We start from the raw sequence: 18,408 nt of genomic DNA, 5'->3' as shown, positions 1-18,408 counted from the left end.
TCATATAGGTTGGCTGCTTTTAGGAGGCTGGTTTTCTTATTAAAATATTAAAAAGGAGAGCCCTTCTGAAAAAGAGTATGAGATGGGAACTGACATTTTATGCTCTCAAAATACTCAGATTGCAATTGGAACTGGCAAGAAATAAGAGTTCTGAAGATATAAGACATTAACGTACATGTTTATCTTGGCTGAGCTGTGGTTTTACTCCATACCTGATGCTGCATAATACTGCTAGATAAGCCAGCCTATTGGGGTTTGGTTAACTGGTTTTTTTAATAGCCAGACTAGTCAAATCTGCTATCAGCTTTTCTTACTAAATTGTGCATTGATAGCATAACACAAGCTAGTAATACTGCTGTAGGTTGGCTTTCCATGTTGAGGGTGATCAAGGTTGCTACATCACAATACATTTTTATTTTCAGCATCTTTTGTAAACTATCAGAAGTTCTTTGGACTGGAAAACTGTTTCAAAAATGCTGAGGCTGCTAAACACAGATATTAATTCTGCTCCTTCCTCTCTTCTGAGTCTCTGGTTCAGTAAAAGCAGCGTCGGTTTTCAAATTATTTGTATTAAAAATCTGCGTACTTTTATGTATACTGTACATGCTTACAAGTGTATTAATACTATTTTTATCTGGCTGTAGATACAAGTGTTAAACCAAAGGTGGAATGCAGTGTGGTAACTGAATTTACAGACCATATTTGTGTAACGATGGATGCTGAGCTGATTATGTTTCTGCATGACTTGGTATCTGCTTATCTAAAAGAAAAAGAAAAAGGTAAGTTGCTGTTTATTGAGGCAACACTTGTCTGACAGTCTGCAGTTTTCAAACTATTTGCCAGTAAATATATTCATACTTTTTATAAAGGTTTGGTTCAGGAAATACTTGAGCTCATTTTAAGTCATCCCCTCTAGGACTGGAAGCAGAGTAGCTGCATACAAGCTTACAAATGTTGTGTCACTGTGTTGACATGCCACCACTGCGCAGGAAGCTGTACTACTCTGTGTGGCACTGTGTACCAGCACTGTGTAGGTACATTTGTTAGTGTGATGTAAGGTGATGTATAAATGTAACACATAATGTAGAACACATTAATTTGAGTATTTTGAAGGGGTTTTTTCCTAACTAAGCATATAAGAACCTTTTTACATGTAATTGTATACAACAGAGCTAGGAGTGCTTCCTAAAAGCATTTTCAAGTGTCTAACAGGTGCAGAAGCTAAAACGGAAGATAAGTATTTTTGGTGGAAATTTGTCCAAAGAATTTGTTTTCAAGCTATCTTAAAATCAATCAAAATTCCATCCAAATTCATAGATTTGGTTTTATTTTCTAAAATATGTTATTTGAAGGAGAAGGAGCTGCTGTTGTTTTTCTGTATCCCAGGACTTAAACTCAAGTAAGAGTTGGGTTCAGGTGCCTTTGATGTCTTCGGACAAAGATTTAGCTTAACTATTCCCCCACCTCCTCCTCCTCAGAGACTACTCTGTTAATCTAAAAAAAACATTCTAAACTACGAGCATGTCTGAATTTTGCTGATGGAATCTAATATTTTTCATTGAATGCCATGACAAATTTGAAGGAAAGCCCTGGTATATGGATGCTTTAGGCTGGCAGAAAGGCGCGAGAACACACATTCCAGTGTTATCCTGTGTCTGTTAGTTATTATAGGGTTTCTTCTTACCAGCAGTTGGTCCAAACCAGAACTGTTAGTCAGAAATTCTGTAAAACTGAGCCACAAGGTGGTTCTCACTTTGTTTTATTTAAATGATGGACAAAGAGTATTCAAGTGAGATGCTTGTGACTGACTGGCATGGGGTTTTTCCTCTCTCTGTTCTGCAGCAATCTTTCCTCCTCGCATTTTGGCTGCTCGTCCAGGACAAAAAAACTCTGTTGGTGTTCTTGAGGACAGCTCCAATGACAAGGAGGCAGAGGAAAGCATTACTTATACTACAGTCGACTGGAGAGAATTCATGTGCAATACTTGGCATTTGGAACCCACGCTCAGGTAACAAGGCTTATCTGCAATCACTTCGTGCATTTTCTCTGTGGGCTTTGTCGTGCAAACAAGAAGTGTTTCCAAGTTGATGTTGTTCAGCTCCAAAAACTATTAATCATGAAGATGCTGCTACAGATTTGCCTTTGCCTGTTACTGCTGCTATGAAACATTCCTGGCTCTGAGACATGAGAAAAGCTGGGTAACGCCATTATCTATTACACCAGTTAACTTCTAGGTTAGAATTTATTCAATAAAAAGCATTGTTGGAGGATCTTCAAAATTAAGATACAGTAAAATTAAAATCAGTAAGAACCACAGATTATTGTGTTTCGCTCTGTCCTGCAGCAGTCCATTCACTTTCTGCCATATAGGTTTTTTGCCTTGGTTTTCCATTTTTAGCATTCCAGTTTTAGTTGTTCTTTTAAGCATTCACCTTAAAATAAAGAAGCACTATATGCTAGTTGCTATATGTTTTAAACTTAGCACAGAAGAATAGCGTGTACAGCAGCAACTCACTGCTCTCAATACGCACTTTCAGTCACTGAAACTGACTTTCCTCTGTGTTGCGGTTTGTTGGTTGTTTTTTTTTTTAACCTATGCTGACAAGTGTTCATTCACGTATCAAAACACCACATCAACCTAGGCCAAACAAACAAACCTTGGTAATAAACCAATTTAAACATGATCTGGAGGCAGTCCAGGCTCTTTTTTTTTTCTCTTTTAGCATCCTTTTCCTTTGAGAGGATGCTCCACTGGTGGTTTTCTGATTACGTGTATAACTTAAGTTGGAAACAATGCCTGTTGGACCAATGTTGGTCAGAAGCAACAATGGTAAAAATGGCTGTTCACGTACGAGCCAGTTGCTCTAAGTTGTATATATTTGAGAGTGAGTCCCCTACTTATTGGTGTTTTTTTAGATTAATATCCTGGACTGGGAGAAAAATTGATCCCGTTGGTGTTGACTACATCCTCCAAAAGCTGGGCTTTCACCATGCAAGGACTACTATTCCGAAGTGGCTGCAGCGCGGTGTCATGGATCCTTTGGACAAAGTCTTGTCAGTTCTCATAAAGAAGCTTGGTACTGCACTACAGGATGAAAAGGAGAAGAAAGGAAAAGACAAAGAAGAATACTAAAAATAGAATGTGACAACTGTAATTCTGTTTTGATTTTATCAAAGTGTTTTATTGTAAGAATTTAAATATGGTTTAAAGAGAAACCTAACAGCTTTTTGCTACTTTATTTAAAACTTACATTGTGAGTAACTGTTTACCGTGGTACATGATACCATTTCTCTATTTGAAGTTATTGCATGATGATGACCAATGTATATTCTGTGAACGAATAGGTGGAACACTGTAAATCTGCTCCTCAGCACCCAGTTTTATGATGTGCAATATAATTCCTGCATCTTTAAAATACTTGCAGATTAACTGTGAATTTTCGTAAACTTTACTTGCCATAACACAAGCCCCTTGTTGATGTGACTGGTAATTGATTTGTCAATGTAGACTTGTGTAAATTATATATGTATATATAACTTATCAAACTGTGACTGCCTTAGTGCTAAAAATCATCACGTTTACTACACTTGTAATAAAATTTAACTACTGTACAGAGCTTTTCTTTGTTGTGGTTCAACTTCCCTGATAAAGAAAAGAAAAGAAAAGAAAAAAGGTTTAAGTATGATTTTGCATCAAGTATCCTTTACGTAGGCCTCTTGTGGCCGGCCGTTCGCCTCACACCGCAGCCAGCCCGCCCGCCCGCCCGCCCTCCCCTTGGGGCACTGCAGAACGGGGAACCGCGCTCCCGGTGTTGCGCTCAGGAAACTTGGCAGGTGGCTCCCAGCGCCCCGGTCGCAAGGAGGGGAGCGGCGATGAGGGCCCCGCGGGCGGTGCTGCAGCGCCGGCCCCGCTCCCTGCACGGTGTGCCTCGGAGCCGTGGCGTCTCTCGCGGTTCCGGGTGCCGCCCTGCCTGCCGGGACGCTCCGCTAAGCGGCATGGGAAGCGGACGAGACAGCGTGGGGGCTGCTCGGCCGCGGCTGGTGGCGCACCGGAGCATAGCTCCGGCTCTCCTTCTCTCCCTCAAGCACAACGGCCCTTTCTCGCCTATGGCGCGCCCCACGTGGCGAACGGATGGATCTGCTCACGGGGGCGCCGCGCGGAGGTGTCTCCGCTGCGAAGAGACCAGCGGCGCTTCATTAGCTGAATTAGCCGAAAAAGCTGACTTAGCTTTGCGAGGTGGCGGCCGGTGGGGTGTCTGGTCTGCTGCCGGAGCCCATCCCCTCAGCGGGGCGGGCGGGGTGGCTGCGGTTTCTTTTTCCGCGAGTGAGGAACGGCAATATAGCCTTCGCGTCTCGTCCCTCCATTCGCTTCAGGCGTGCGCCATGTGCTGAGGCCGGTGAGAGTGGACGTGCCACAGGTGAGGGGAGGGCAGGGAGAGCGGGTTCCAGAGCCTTCGCCTTCGGTGTGCGTTTATCGTGGAAGCTTGAGAGGGATCGGTTCTGTCGCTTTCCGTTTTACCCACTGAGCCGGCTGCAGGGTGAGGTGCAGAGCCTCGCAAAGTGCTAGGGGAAGTTGTTAACGAGAGGCGGTCTTGATGAATCTTGCGGCGCCAGCTGGCAAAAGGGAGGGATTGCAAAGGTAAAGGGTTCTTTTGCCCCAGTCTGTGGGGAAGAACAGTGCAAGCTGCTCTTGTATAATAGCTTAACTGAGGAAACTGGAGCTTGCAAGCGTGCCCTTAGCTTCTTATAACTTCACTGTTGAACTTAAGTTGTCCAAGGATGACTAGCATCGACGGCTGGTTTCAGAGTGCTGAATTTGCCACCTTTGACACTGCAGAAAAGGCTTCGCCAGCGTGGACTTCTAGGCAGCAACCTTTAATGAATCTTTCTGAGGCTGGAACTGCAACGCCAAAACTTCCACCTTCTGAGAGGCACAGTCCACCAGAGATGGCACAAAATCCAGGTATAGTTTTTAGTTTATGCACTGGGATTAGCTGTTAAAAAAGAATCATAGAGTCATAGAATAGTTAGGGTTGGAAAGGACCAAATACACTGTTAATGTGTGTGAAAATAACTTTTTTGATTTTCTTGAACAATTGCAGCCCTCTGCAGCTTTTTCTTGTAACTGTTCCTTCTTAAGCGATTTCTTAAGCACCTGCTTGACATTGTTCTCTCCTTCCTGTGTCTTCCTTTCATACTGGAAGTGTGTTAGAGATTAGTTGTAGGGTGGGCTATATAGCCTGCAGCGTTTTGTAATTATAAATTCCAATTTATACATTAAAAGTGCTGTAGAGGTTGCCAAAATACAGGATATGTACTACTGTATTTATTTTCTTGGAGACTGTTGCAGACAGTTTTAACTGTGGTTCCAGATGTCACAGGATGTATTTTGAATTTTGCCTTTTCAAATAGTTGCATTGAGGTAAAGGCACCTGTTTATGAGATTTAGAGACAACAGTTTATTTTAGTTCTCAGGTGGGAGGTAGGTTGTGTCTCAGTATATAGGAACTATGAAGATTCCATTTCTCCTAGAGCTGATAATATGTGGAAAAATGCTTGGGTTTGTTTTTTGTTTTTTTTTGGTTTTTTTATTTTTTTTTAAGTCTTAACACTGAGTTTTCACACAGGTAAGTGCTGCAGGAGATGTTAATCCGTTATTCAATAGGCCTCCAAGTCAAAGTCAGCTGCCCAAATATCCTGTGCTCTTGGGAAGAGTTTGTCTTTCAAATGAAACCCACAAGTGTGGGTTTGCACTGGGACTACTCAGAATTTAAAGAAGCCTCCAGTACCTCATTCAGCCTGGAGAAGTGGATGCTCAGGGGAAACCTTACAACAGTTTTCCAGTACCTAAAGTGGGTCTGCAAGAAACTTGGAGAGGCACTTTTTACAAGGGCAGTTAGTGACGGGACAAGTCTTTATGCTGACAGAGGGGTGAATTATATTAGCTGTTAGGAGAAAGTTCTTCACTAGGAGGGTGGTGAGGCACTGGCACAAGTTTGCCCAGAGAAGCTGTGGCTGCCCCATCCCTGGCAGTGGTCAAGGCCAGGTTGGGTGGGGCTTGGAGCAACCTGGTCTAGTGGAAGGGGTCCCTGCCCATGGCAGGGGGTTGGAACTAAATGAAGTTTAAGGTCCTTTCCAATCCAAACCGGTCTGCGATTCATTATGTGTTTCTCTGACTTGGTTAACTTGCTTCACATTGCTCTCTGAAGTCCGTAAGGGCTTTCTGCTGGCACAGATGAAATACCCCACCCCACCCCCACTGTCCTGGATTCAGGTGTGGTTACTTGTCATGGGGGGGACCTGCAGGACCAGGGTGGGTTCGCAGTGTTAACTGTCTGCATGTTTTGTCCTGGCCACTTTACCAGAGCTGCTGATGCTATTCAGCAGCTCTTTGTGGGTGGGTTTCTTTTTCTTTGAATGAGTTACCTGCTTTTCGAGTTCTGTGTGTGGTTGCTAAAACTTTCATCGTGTCTTACTGCTTCATAGTTCTGTGTGAAAAACCACAGGCTCTGTTCTCAATCTGCCAAGAGCAACTTTCATTTGATCACAGGTTTGCAAGGAAGGAGGAATACGTGTTGTATTTAGATGTGATATCTGTCTATATTGAGAGGTTAGTGGATTTAGTACTTAAAGTAAAAGCTTTGATACTCTTAAAAGAAGAGTTACACACCCTTTCAGAATTGCTAGTATTGTTAATGGAAGATTCAGTGCAAAGCAGTGTTGCTGTAAATGTGTTTTGCTTTTTTATTTTCTAAAAATCTATAAAGCATTGATGGTGAACAGATCTGTCAGGTTTTTTCACTTCTTTTCTTAATTTTATTTCAGACCCTTTCCTTCTGAAAGCAGCCCATGCAAGCCCATCACCAGCACTTCCTGAAAAGAAAGACCTAGAGCAGTTTATTGCAAGATATGAACAGGGAACAATGCACCCAGTATCTGCTTTGCATGAGTTTGCACATATGCAGAATGCACAACTTGAATTGAAAGAAACTGGTGTGGCAGGTAAATACTCCCTCTTTTCTTAAATAAAGTAATACTTGCTTAACCTTGAGGTTATCTCAATTTCTGCAGTTAGTATTAATGGCATTAAGGCACATGAATTTTTTACTGTTGACTCTACTACCCTCCACATATGTTGCTTTTTGGAGGCCCTTTCATTGTCTAGAGCTGTGTCTCATCATTAGTTACTGCAGAATTTGATCAGATGAATTGTATGAAATTATGACTGCTACAGAGATTTGTGAAGACGCGTAATGTGAAATCTGAAATTCCTGTGGAGGTGAAAGGTTTGAGTTGTATTTTGCTAAAATTGTTTTTTTTTACGATTGCTGGCACTTAAATCTAAGGATAAAAGTACCATAAAATCATTTCACCAATTGTGTCTCTTTTCTTTCTCCTTTAAAGGCAATATCATAAGGCGTTATTTTGCCTTTTGTGCTGTGATAGATGGTGTTTGCTACAAGACTGGCCTGGGAAATACCAAGAAGGAAGCTAAACTAAATGCAGCTAAACTGGCTCTTGATGAGCTACTTAACTCTAAATATACCAGGGCAAAGGTTTTTGAAAAGTCAGGTAAATGTTCTAGCAACACCTAATTAGAACTTGAAAAGCTTGTCTTAAATGTTTTCTACCCAAAATCCCTGTAGTTTAATTAAATGCTTTTGTTTTGGGGCCTCTACCAACATTCTTGAATCCTTTGGGCAGAGCTATTTGTCATAATGGTTCTGAAACTGTTTTTTAACTTTGTCTTTTGTGTGTTGGGAATTCAATCAATTTGTACTGCAGAGTGGAGAGTACTGAAAGAACTGATTTGTTGTTGCTGCAGTTGATTTGCTTTAACTAGGTAACAACAGCATGAAGTTGATCCTAAGTGGTTTGGCATTTTTATGATTAAAAGGCTTGCACACTGAGTAACTACTACCAAAAGAATTCAGTTTTATAACCGAATAACATTTACCTTTTTTAAGGGTTGTTGCCTAAATACGCTTACAAGTACTTCAAAATCAGAAAGTTCTTAAGAGAATTAGAAACTTTAATTTGCTGGAAATAGTGCGAGATCCATGTTTTGGAATTCGAAATGTCCATCCCAGTTTGAAATCTTGCTAAATTCTTTGATCCTCCCTGTACTCCTGATGTATTATAACAAATAGTAAAAACATAAAGTGTTTAGATATTCTTGTTCTTTATTTATTCATGTCCATCCTGATAATCTTTAGAGTACCAAAAGTGTATTTTGATAGTAGCGCTTTTAGGATGTGGTTACATTTATAATTTGATAAGTGGTTGATCATGTCTGTTCCTCCTCCCTGCAAATCTGTGTCTTGCTGTTTTTTATTGTTTGATTTAGAAAGAGGACCACTTATATATGAACAACTTTCACAAATAGTTGAAGGAGTATTTAACAGTCTGACTGCCAAACATCCTGAGTACCAAAATTGTGGCAATTCACTAGCTGCATTCATCATTGTAAAAGGCAAGTCTGTTTTGTGAGTATTGAGGAGTGGAAAACCCAGGGTGTTTGTGTTCCCAGAGAGCCTTGAGGCACACATTTCTCATCTGGTAAACGGAGGTGAAGGGCAGAGACCCTTCTTTGACATGCTTTACTTGAATGGCTCTGTCACGTGTGTAACTGCTACAGCCGTGCAAATATTCAAGACCTACATAAATATTTTCTGGTGCTGTCTCAAAGAGGAGTAGGGCTGTACGGACCAGTACAGGCCAGGGGAGGTGGATATGCCTTGAAGGAAGCTGCAGTCTGTGGGGAATCCACATAGAAGCAGGCTTCTAGCAGGAGCTGTGGTCCATGGAGAGTAGCCTACACTGGAGCAGGTTTTCTAGCAGGACCTGTGACCCCATGGGGGCTACTGCAATGGAGCAGTGTCTACCTGAGGACTGCCCTCCTTGGAAGGGACCCACATTGGACCAGTTCCTGAAGAATGGCAGGTTGTGGGAAGGACCCAGGCTGGAGTGATTAGTGAAGGGTTGTATCCTGTGGGAGGGACTGTGTGCTGGATCAGGGAAGGAGTGTGGGGTGGAGGGATCAACAAAGGCAATGTTTCCCCATACCATTGTACCACTTGGGTGGGAAGGAGGGGAGGTAGAAGAGTCAGGACTGAAGTTGAGCCTGGGAGGAAGGGGGAATAGGGGAAAGGTGGTTTTAGGTTTTGTGTTGTTTATTGTTGGGTTTTATTCTTGCTATCCTACTCAAACTGGCAATAAAAGTGAAGTGTGTTTTGCACATGATGGTAAATGGCAAGCAAACCCCCTGTTTGTATTTTGACCTATGAGCATCTTCATTTTAGTTTTTCATAGAATCAGAATCATTTTGGTTGGAGAAGAGCTGTAAGATGGAGCCCAACCTGCTGGGGGACAGAGGGTGTGAGAGAGCAGCTTGGTGGTCATCTGATAGCCAGACAAGGTTAAACGATCACAGTCACATAAAAATGTATGTTTTCTTTCTAGGTGGGCACCATGAAGTTGTAGCTCTAGCAACAGGAGAATGTAATTACAGTCGAGGCCTTCAGCCTGGTGGAAGAGTGCTGCATGACAGCCATGCCATTGTTACTGCAAGACGCTCCCTGCTAAGGTGAGAATGTTTGTATGAATTGCTACCAGTTTTACTTTTGTGAATGTAAATATGTATATGCACTCTCATTTTATACTAAGTGTGTTCTGGATTATTTTCAAATCCCCATGAATTAAATGTGAATGTCTGGGCATTTGTAAAGCAAAGTAGTGTTTTCCAAATTTACTGCTACTCAATAGTTTCTTTTGTTACTTAACTCTTTCTTTTAGATACTTTTATAGACATCTTCTGCTGTTCTATAATGAGAATCCAGTGAGGAGAAAGGAATCCATATTTTGCACAGCACCAGGCTCAAAGCTGCTTAGCCTCAAGCAAAATACAACTGTCATTCTCTATATGAATCAGCTTCCAAAAGGAACTGCTCAGTTAAAATCACACATGTAAGTATCTTGGTATTTTCAGAGATGTATTGGAAGATTAATTTGTTTACATTGTGAGTGTGGAAAATATGTACTGTTACCCATTTCTAAGATCAGGGAGGACTATTCTGTTGTGCTGTTGTTTTGGTTCCTCCCCCGCCCCGCCCCGCTAATGATTTGGAAGCATTAATGTACAGGGTGATAGTGATGAGTGTCTGAGATGCAACTCAGTGTGACAGTACAGAAACTTCTACATGGATGTTTGCTTGAGGATGATGCTTTTTTATTACAAATACCTGTTTAGCTGTTAACTCCCTCCCAAGATACTATTAAAATACTAATAAATCTTTAATGTAACCACTGAGCCAGTGGAGGTGGTGACTTAATGTCATCCTTTCCACCACAGGACTAAAGTATAAAAAGCCTTGAACTGATAGAGTAGGCTCCTGCTCTGCTCTGTAGAAAAAAGGTAATGAGAGAAGGTTGAGGGGACAAATGCACTTCTATGCTTACACTTCTAGATTTAGTTAGATTTATGAAAGTATTTTTTTTTTAGTAGTTTTGACATTTACAGCAGGACTTGCTGGTTTATCTGATTATATTACAAGTGTTATTTTGTGTCCTCTATAGAGGACTGCGGAATAATGTCCCTGAAAGTCATACAGTCACAGCTTTTTTAATATGTATATCATGTACAGCTATATATTTTATATAGCTGCTTTCATACTATCTTTGGGAGCACTAGAAAGGCAGACTTGTGAACTGGAAGTTGCAGCCAGTTCATTGCAAGTTGTGCTAACTGGGAATCAGCGTTGAGGTTTTTGGTTACTTTCAGTGTCATAGACTGCTATTGCAAGGGAGGTGCTTGATGAGAAAGGATGCAGTTTGTAAGCTACTGTAGTAGTTGACAGATTTTAGATTCAGCACTTTTTCCTCTTTGTTCTGGTCTGTGCTCTCTTGAGACAAACTCTGGGGAGTATTTTATTCTAATACAGCACATTAGCTCATGTACAGAGTTATTTAAAGATAGTTCTTACAAGGAAGACATGGTACTGTGTTACTTACGCCAAAATTAAATGGTTGCTTTATAATGTAATCAATCAAAAGCACCTTTAATCATGACATTTTAAGTTATGATAGAATTGGATAAAGTTGCACAAAACCTCAGGCTTTGACTTTTTATCTGCTTTTACTTAAGGGGAAGGACTATATTAGGCTTGTTAACAACCATTGTTTTATCTCCCTGGTGAGTGTGTTGCATCTCCTTCTTTAAAATACTTGGAGGATTTGCAGATTAAGTTATGTTTTAAAGGAGATTAACAACCTTATGGCTGCTTTTTCCTAAGATAAACAGCCTCCAAGTAACTTCTGTCATACCTTTTGTGTAAGTAGACACAAAGCAATAGCTTTGTAGCAGTTTGTGCTCATCTTTTTTAATGTTTGCACAACTGATGGCTAAGATTAGCATTATTCATTAAGTACTGATTTCAGTATTCTAGTCATTTGAGCAACTGAATGTCTTTTCTAATATTTACAAATACTGACCATAATGTAAGGCCCAGATCTAGTGATAAGTGTTTTGAGAAACAGTATTAGATACCACTTCACAATAATTTCCTAATATTTTCTCACTGAAATTAATTTTTTTGGTGTTACTGTAGATGTCTCAACCCACAATCTATGTCTGCTTATGAAACTAGTGAAGAACTGAGTCTCCATGTTGCTGTAGGAGGCAAGATATACCTAACTGTTTATTGGCCACCTGAAACTGTCACAACACGCAGTATGTCAGCTAGTGACAAACTAACAAAATGGGAGGTGGTTGGTGTTCAGGGAGCATTGCTAAGTCACTTCATTGAACCAGTATATATCCACAGTATTCTTGTCGGTAAGTGGACTTTTATATGTTTCATGTTCCAGTTTGGTTACATTTTATAAAACATGAACTAAACCAAGATGGTTCTTTCAAGAATTACAGTACTTTTCTGAAAAGATACTAAGTGCGTGTGAGTTTTTTTTAACTCATCTTTGAAATGCCCTAATGTAAAACTCGGGCTCACTCTTGTGTCATTGTGGGTTTGTTTTAGCTTGCTGGTTTGCCCTTTGTATTTCTGTTCAGAGAAAGAAATTCAACACTGTTTTATATCAAATCATACTATAGATATTAGGAAGATACCATGTGTGAAAACGCTGTGTTAACTGTTCAGCCAGATATGGCGACGTTATGGTGACAGTGTTCCGCAAACAGAATACTGGAACTGATTTTTCCAAATATTATTTTTATGTAGAGGGATTAATACAATGTAAACAAAACACACACACACACCCCGAAAAAACTGCAAACCAACGAAATACCTGCATACTTGGGTTCTTTATTTTATGTACTTCCATGACTGACCTTGTATTTTAATAGGAAATGGAAATTGCAAGGATACAAGAGGACTAAAATTAGCTATACGACAGCGTGTTGATGATGCTCTTACGTTAAAGCTTCCCATGCCTTACCTGGTCAACAGATCTCATACTTACTTGGTGAATGCTGCACACCCAGTTCAAACATACTTTAAACAGACATCTCTTAGCTTGAATTGGTCATTGTCAGATGTATCACTGGAGGTCGTGGATGGGTTGCATGGAAAAACCACGGAAAGGTTAGAATTTTTCTTTGTTATGTCGGAAGTGATGGTTAGCCTTACTGTTTTGTGCCAGTTCATTGGTGTATTCATTTTTCTAAGCTATGCATGGAGGCCTCAGTATTACCCAAATGAGAGAAGTTCTCTCCCGTGTTAGGTGAATGCATCCTATACCGTCTAGAGATCATGTAACTTTACAGTGAGATACCAAGATATGAAATGAAGTAGTTTTTTGAATTGAGGTATCTTTATTCCATTGTCTGTGGTAGCGAATATTTTGGTTTTCACAGTGCATAAAACCAGTTGGCATTCTACTTCAGATAAATTCTAGTTTAAAAATACTTTTTTGTTGGCTTGTTTAAATTCTCACAGTTTCTGATTTGCATCAGCTTTGTCCACTGAAAGTGGAAGTAGAACCGTATGATCGTGTTCACAAAGCATCAGAGGGGAAAAAATTCTTGTAATGATTAAAGCAACATAGCCGTGATATATTTGTTACTGAGTTCTTTGTTTGGTGTGGTGGTGTTTTTTGTTGGTTGTTTTTTTTTGTTGTTGTTTTGTTTGTTTGTGTTGTTGTTTTTTTGGTTGTGTTTTTTTTTCCATTTTCACTGTAGTTCACCCTTCAAAAGTGGCACTTACATGGCAAGTCGCCTTTGCAAGGCAGCGATGTTTAGTCGTTTTAGATTGCTTGTTAAGGAAGCGAAACGGGATGATTTGCTTCAAGTTACAACATACCATGAAGCTAAGGTAAGGTGATAAAGGGTTGGGGGAAAATTTTTGTGTGTAGCCTTTCAATGGCTATTCTCAAAGCTAGTTTTGTAGCCAAGGGTGACTTTCTGTTTTGCTGGAGACTTCACCTGAACACCTGGATCCCCCTAATTTGCTCTAATCTGTGCCTGAGAATGTCTCCAGTTGCTGTTTTAAAGTGAAATTAATCTGCTTTTTCAAGAATTAGTATTGAAACATTCTCTATGAAAATCTGCCATGTTTTGTCTCAGCATGTGGAGGTTGCTGGCCATTTTCCCCACGTAAAATGGTTTCATATTTAAAAGCTTTGGGGTTTTTTTGTTCATTAGTTTATTTTCAGTCTTGCCCTCTGTTTATTTAATATGTACATAAATATTTTTTCTACCATGGTGTAGTCTTATGGGATAATTATTATATCTTAAAGGAGCAGGAAAGTAGCAATTGGTTCATCAGAAGACATCGTTAAGTACCAGGCTTTCCTTTGTGGTATAAAAACAGAGAGAAATTACTGAAAGCAGCTACTGTGATTCTTGATTGCTGTAAATTCACTCGCTTCTGTCCCTAGTTAGAAATACATAAGCTCATTTTAGTTCTCTGTGCTCTTGAAGGTTTTTCCTCTCCTTGTTTCATTCGAGAATTTTATTTAGAGAATTTTTATGTGAAACATAGGCTTTTATAAAGTACATATCCCTTTTTTTTGTTTAATTATTTTTTTTTTGCCCATCAGAACACACAAGACATAATTATTTTTATTTTTTTTAATGGTTCAAAAACTTCAGAATAGGATGCCTTGCTAGTTGACTGTTCATCTGTCTAGATTTGCATTGAATGAGAGTGAATGTTTATCTTATGTGTAAAGATATTACTGGAAAAAACAAGATACTGGAAAAATCGTGTTTAACAGAACACAGTTTTCCCAGTAAATGGCCAAACATACAAAAAGTGTGTTTTTTAGAGTCTGTAACACTTTCTCTGACTGTCTTCCTCAAGGTTTGTGCTTGTGTACATTGTATGCTGATCGTAAAGAACACAGATCTTTGTAACCATCATTCTTCCAATGTCTTCTTTCTTATTTACTATTTTTTTTTTTTTAATTTTAGACTAAATCTGAGTTGTACCAAGAAGCAAAAAACTTGCTGCAAAGCTACTTAGAGCAACATAATTACGGATCCTGGATTGTGAAGTCTCCACATATTGAACAGTTCAGTGACTGACATTTAATTGTGGGGTTTGTATTTGCAGCAAGAAAAACATTACAGAGCTGCTTCTTGTCAATTTAAATACTGTTATTAAACCATCTGTAACCCTTTAGTCACTTCCAAAAGCTGTCTTACAGGTAGGAGTATCTAACAGCTTTGCAAAGCAGATTTGGTTTGTCCCCCAGTGCCACCTCACTTCTGCTCACCCTCCCCCCCCACCCCCCATCCTGTGGAGTTATTAATATGATTTTTTTCTTTTCCTGTTAGTTTCAGGATTGCTGCATATTGATTTCTTTTTTCCCCTGCCTTTTTCGTATCATACAAGTGTGAGCAGCTGTTATATAGTGTTTTCATACATCAGTAGTAGTATAGTGTTGTAGTCATGTTTCAGCTTCTTATTCTAAGAGGTTTCTAAAATAAAAACCTGATGTGTGTAGTGATTTTTGTTGTTGTTGTGTCCTGGGTTTACCAGGAGCCGTTTTGCTCCTTCTTAGTAACTGGTGCAAGCTCTGTGTTTTGACTTCCAGCCTGGGCAGAGAGCTGATAACACCGATTGGTTTTAATAGTTGTTAAGTGATGTTTATTCTGGCCAAGGACTTTGTGAGTCTCATGCTCTGCTGGGGATGAGGGGAGGCCTGGAGGAAGCAGAGACAGGACACCTGACCCAAACTAGCCAAAGAGGTATTCCATACCACAGCACGTCATGCCCAGGGAGGTAACTGGGAGTTACCCGGGAGGGCACGGTCTCTCTTCGGGGGGGTTGAACTCGTTCGGCGGTGGTATCGTATTCTCTTGTTATTTTCTCTTACCAATATTATCATTGGTGGTAGCAGTAGTGATTTGTGTTACACCTTAGTTACTGGGCTGTTCTTATCTCAGCCCGTGGGAGTTACATTCTCTTGATTCTCCTCCCCATCCCTCCAGGAGCAGCGAAGGTCGAGAATTAGTAAAACACTTAAATGAGGTGTGTGGTCAGTCTGGCCATACCAGAGACGGACAAATCATGGCAACGTGCTGGGGCTTGGCCTATGCTTACAGGGCCTTGTTCAACACTATCCAGCACCTTCAAAAGGAAAAAAATGCCCCTGCATCTGAAGGCAAAGCAACAGTCAGCGCAGCTACTCCAGCACCAAGCACAGCAGCTACACCACCCCCAGTGACAATTACAGTCACCACCCAAACTTTGGCTGCAACAGACAGCACAGCTATCCCAGCTCCAAGCACAGCAGCTACACCACCCCCAGCGACAAGTACAATTGCTACTCAAACCACAGTGATAATCACTGCAGCTAAACCAGAGGACCAATTTGTACCAACATCGGTTGCCCCTGTACGCAAGAGAAAAAGCAAAAAGGAGGCAAGAAGGGTGAAGCAAGATGAAGAAACAATGTATTCACCACCTGGTCCAGTATCTGAGGAGGAGTCATCATCACATGACGAAGAAGAAGAGGTGACTTCTTGACCTCGGACCTCAACCGAGCGACGGTGTATGCAAAAAGACTTTACTCGTCAACCAGGGGAGCACGTCATCACCTGGTTGCTCCGATGCTGGGACAATGGGGCCGATGGTCATGAACTAGAAGGTAGTGAAGCCAAGCAGCTGGGATCACTTGCTAGAGAAGGGGGAATTCACAAAGCAGTTGCAAGAGAGAAAAAGTCCCTCAGTCTTTGGAGGCGGCTCTTGGCAGCTGTGAAAGAAAGGTTTCCATACAAGGACGATGTTATGAGTGGTTCGGCCAAGTGGACTACTTTAGACAAAGGCATCCAGTCTCTGAGGGAATCAGCCATCGTAGAGATGATCTATCACATCAAGCCAAATAATGGGGATGTACCCATAGACCCAGATGAAGTCAAATGTACACGACCCATGTGGTGAAAACTAACACGGAATGCACTGTCATCATATGCCCATTCACTGGCAACAGTAACCTGGAATGACATAGTACCACTAACAGTGGATGAAATGATTCATAAACTCCGAGAGTTCGAAGACAACCTCACCCCTTCCATCATCTCAGCTGTGGAAAAACTGTCCCAGGATCTCAAAACAATTGAGGGATGATCTGATTTATCCAGCTCCTCACGTGTACCAACATATGTCTCAGCTATTAACAAAAGGCACCCTATTCTTCGAGGGAGAAGATACAGGAGGTATACGCAACGGGCCGCCCTGTGGTTTTATCTGCGGGGTCACAGAGAAAACATGACGAAGTGGGATGGAAAAGCTACTTCAGCTTTGGAGGAACGGGTGGGCGAATTGCAGAGGGGAGCAAGGCCCAAGACTCATCATCCCATGAGAGCTGCGGCTTCAGTCTCTGGTGAGCAGGCCCCCAGATGGAGTGGAAGAGCTGACTTTACTACAGCTCCTGTGATAACGAAGAATAATCCCTTTCAATATGACTTAAGTGTTCAAAGTTGTGATGACTATTAGAGGGGCCCTGCCTCCAGCCAGGTGGAGGTAGGGGATAATCGGATTTACTGGACTGTGTAGGTCAGATGGCCTGGCACATCAGTCCCACAGAAGTATAAGGCTTTAGTAGATACCAGTGCACAGTGTACCCTGATGTTGTCAAGCTGTCAAGGGGTGGAGCCCATCTATATTTCTGGAGTGACAGGAGGATCCCAAGAGTTGACTGTACTGGAGGCTGAAATCAGCCTGACTGGGAGGAAATGGCAAAAGCACCCCATTGTGACTGGTCCAGAGGCTCCATGCATCCTCGGCATAGACTACCTCAGGAGAGGGTACTTCAAAGACCCAAAAGGGTACCGATGGGCTTTTGGTATTGCTGCTTTGGAGACTGAGGAGATTGAGCAGCTGTCCACCTTGCCTGGTCTCTCAGAGGATTCTTCTGTTGTGGGGTTGCTGAAAGTCGAAGAACAACAAGTGCCAATTGCGACCACAGCAGTGCACCGGCGGCAATATCGCACCAACCGAGACTCCCTGATTCCTATCCATCAGCTGATTCGTAGACTGGAGAGTCAGGGAGTGATCAGCAGGACCCGCTCACCCTTTAATAGCCCCATAGGGCCAGTGCGAAAGTCTAACGGAGAGTGGAGACTTAACAGTAGACGATCGTGGCCTGAATGAAGTCACAGCACCATTGAGTGCTGCCGTACTGGACATGCTAGAACTTCAGTATGAATTAGTCAAAGGCAGCCAAGTGGTATGCCATGATTGATATTGCCAATGCATTTTTCTCAGTTCCTTTGGCAGCAGAGTGCAGGCCACAGTTTGCTTTTACTTGGAGGGGTGTCCAGTTCACTTGGAACCGACTGCCCCAGGGGTGGAAACACAGCCCTACCATCTGCCATGGACTGATCCAGACTGCACTGGAACAGGGGCAAGCTCCAGAACACCTGCAATACATTGATGTCATTATCGTGTGGGGCGATACAGCGGAAGAAGTCTTTGAGAAAGGGAGGAAAATAATCCAAATCTTGCTGAAAGCTGTTTTTGCCATAAAACGGAGTAAGGTCAAGGGACCTGCACAGGAGATCCAATTTTTGGGAATAAAGTGGCAAGATGGACGTAGACAGATCCCCACAGATGTGATCAACAAGGTAACAGCAATGTCTCCACCAACTAATAAGAAAGAAACACAAGCTTTCTTGGGTGCTGTGGGGTTCTGGAGAATGCACATCCCAAATTACAGTTCGATTGTAAGCCCACTTTATCATGTGACCCAGAAGAAGAATGATTTTAAATGGGGCCCTGAGCAACAACAAGCCTTTGAGCAAATTAAACGCGAGAGAGTTCTTGCAGTAGCCCTTGGACCAGTCCGGACCGGGCCAGATGTTAAAAATGTACTGTACACCGCAGCTGGGGAAAATGGTCCTACCTGGAGCCTCTGGCAGAAAGCTCCAGGGGAGACTCAAAGTCGACC

General features: G+C 41.7%; 2 protein-coding genes across 16 annotated transcripts in view; both read left to right on the top strand.

Annotated features, from left to right (window-relative positions):
- Positions 1 to 3,612, top strand: part of BLTP1 (bridge-like lipid transfer protein family member 1) — a 114,419-nt gene extending 110,807 nt beyond the window's left edge. For all 12 annotated transcript variants that reach the window (XM_065684624.1, XM_065684577.1, XM_065684645.1 and 9 more), the window contains 3 exons: positions 645 to 779; positions 1,843 to 2,008; positions 2,917 to 3,612. In XM_065684624.1, coding sequence (XP_065540696.1) covers positions 645 to 779; positions 1,843 to 2,008; positions 2,917 to 3,133 — 518 coding nt within the window. In that variant the 3' untranslated portion in view covers positions 3,134 to 3,612. The remainder of the gene's footprint in view (positions 1 to 644; positions 780 to 1,842; positions 2,009 to 2,916) is intronic.
- A 606-nt stretch (positions 3,613 to 4,218) lies between these two features.
- Positions 4,219 to 14,964, top strand: ADAD1 (adenosine deaminase domain containing 1). Of its 4 annotated transcripts, none has more exons than XM_065665161.1 (11): positions 4,219 to 4,418; positions 4,838 to 4,963; positions 6,826 to 7,002; positions 7,405 to 7,572; positions 8,348 to 8,473; positions 9,463 to 9,586; positions 9,796 to 9,966; positions 11,607 to 11,833; positions 12,359 to 12,596; positions 13,193 to 13,325; positions 14,426 to 14,964. In XM_065665161.1, the coding sequence occupies exons 2-11, from the start codon at positions 4,879 to 4,881 to the stop codon at positions 14,537 to 14,539; spliced, it is 1,563 nt and encodes a 520-aa protein (XP_065521233.1). In that variant the 5' UTR covers positions 4,219 to 4,418; positions 4,838 to 4,878; the 3' UTR covers positions 14,540 to 14,964. The 4 variants fall into 4 exon arrangements, with proteins under 4 accessions (XP_065521233.1, XP_065521232.1, XP_065521231.1 ...); XM_065665160.1 differs by having other exon boundaries at positions 4,770 to 4,963; XM_065665159.1 differs by lacking the exon at positions 4,219 to 4,418 and adding an exon at positions 4,440 to 4,639 and having other exon boundaries at positions 4,770 to 4,963.
- Positions 14,965 to 18,408: the final 3,444 nt, after the last annotated feature.

The sequence above is a fragment of the Lathamus discolor genome, chromosome 1 (genome assembly GCF_037157495.1).
Source record: "Lathamus discolor isolate bLatDis1 chromosome 1, bLatDis1.hap1, whole genome shotgun sequence".
NCBI classification, from domain to species: Eukaryota; Metazoa; Chordata; class Aves; order Psittaciformes; family Psittacidae; genus Lathamus; species Lathamus discolor.
This window is presented reverse-complemented; position numbering and strand designations above follow the sequence as displayed.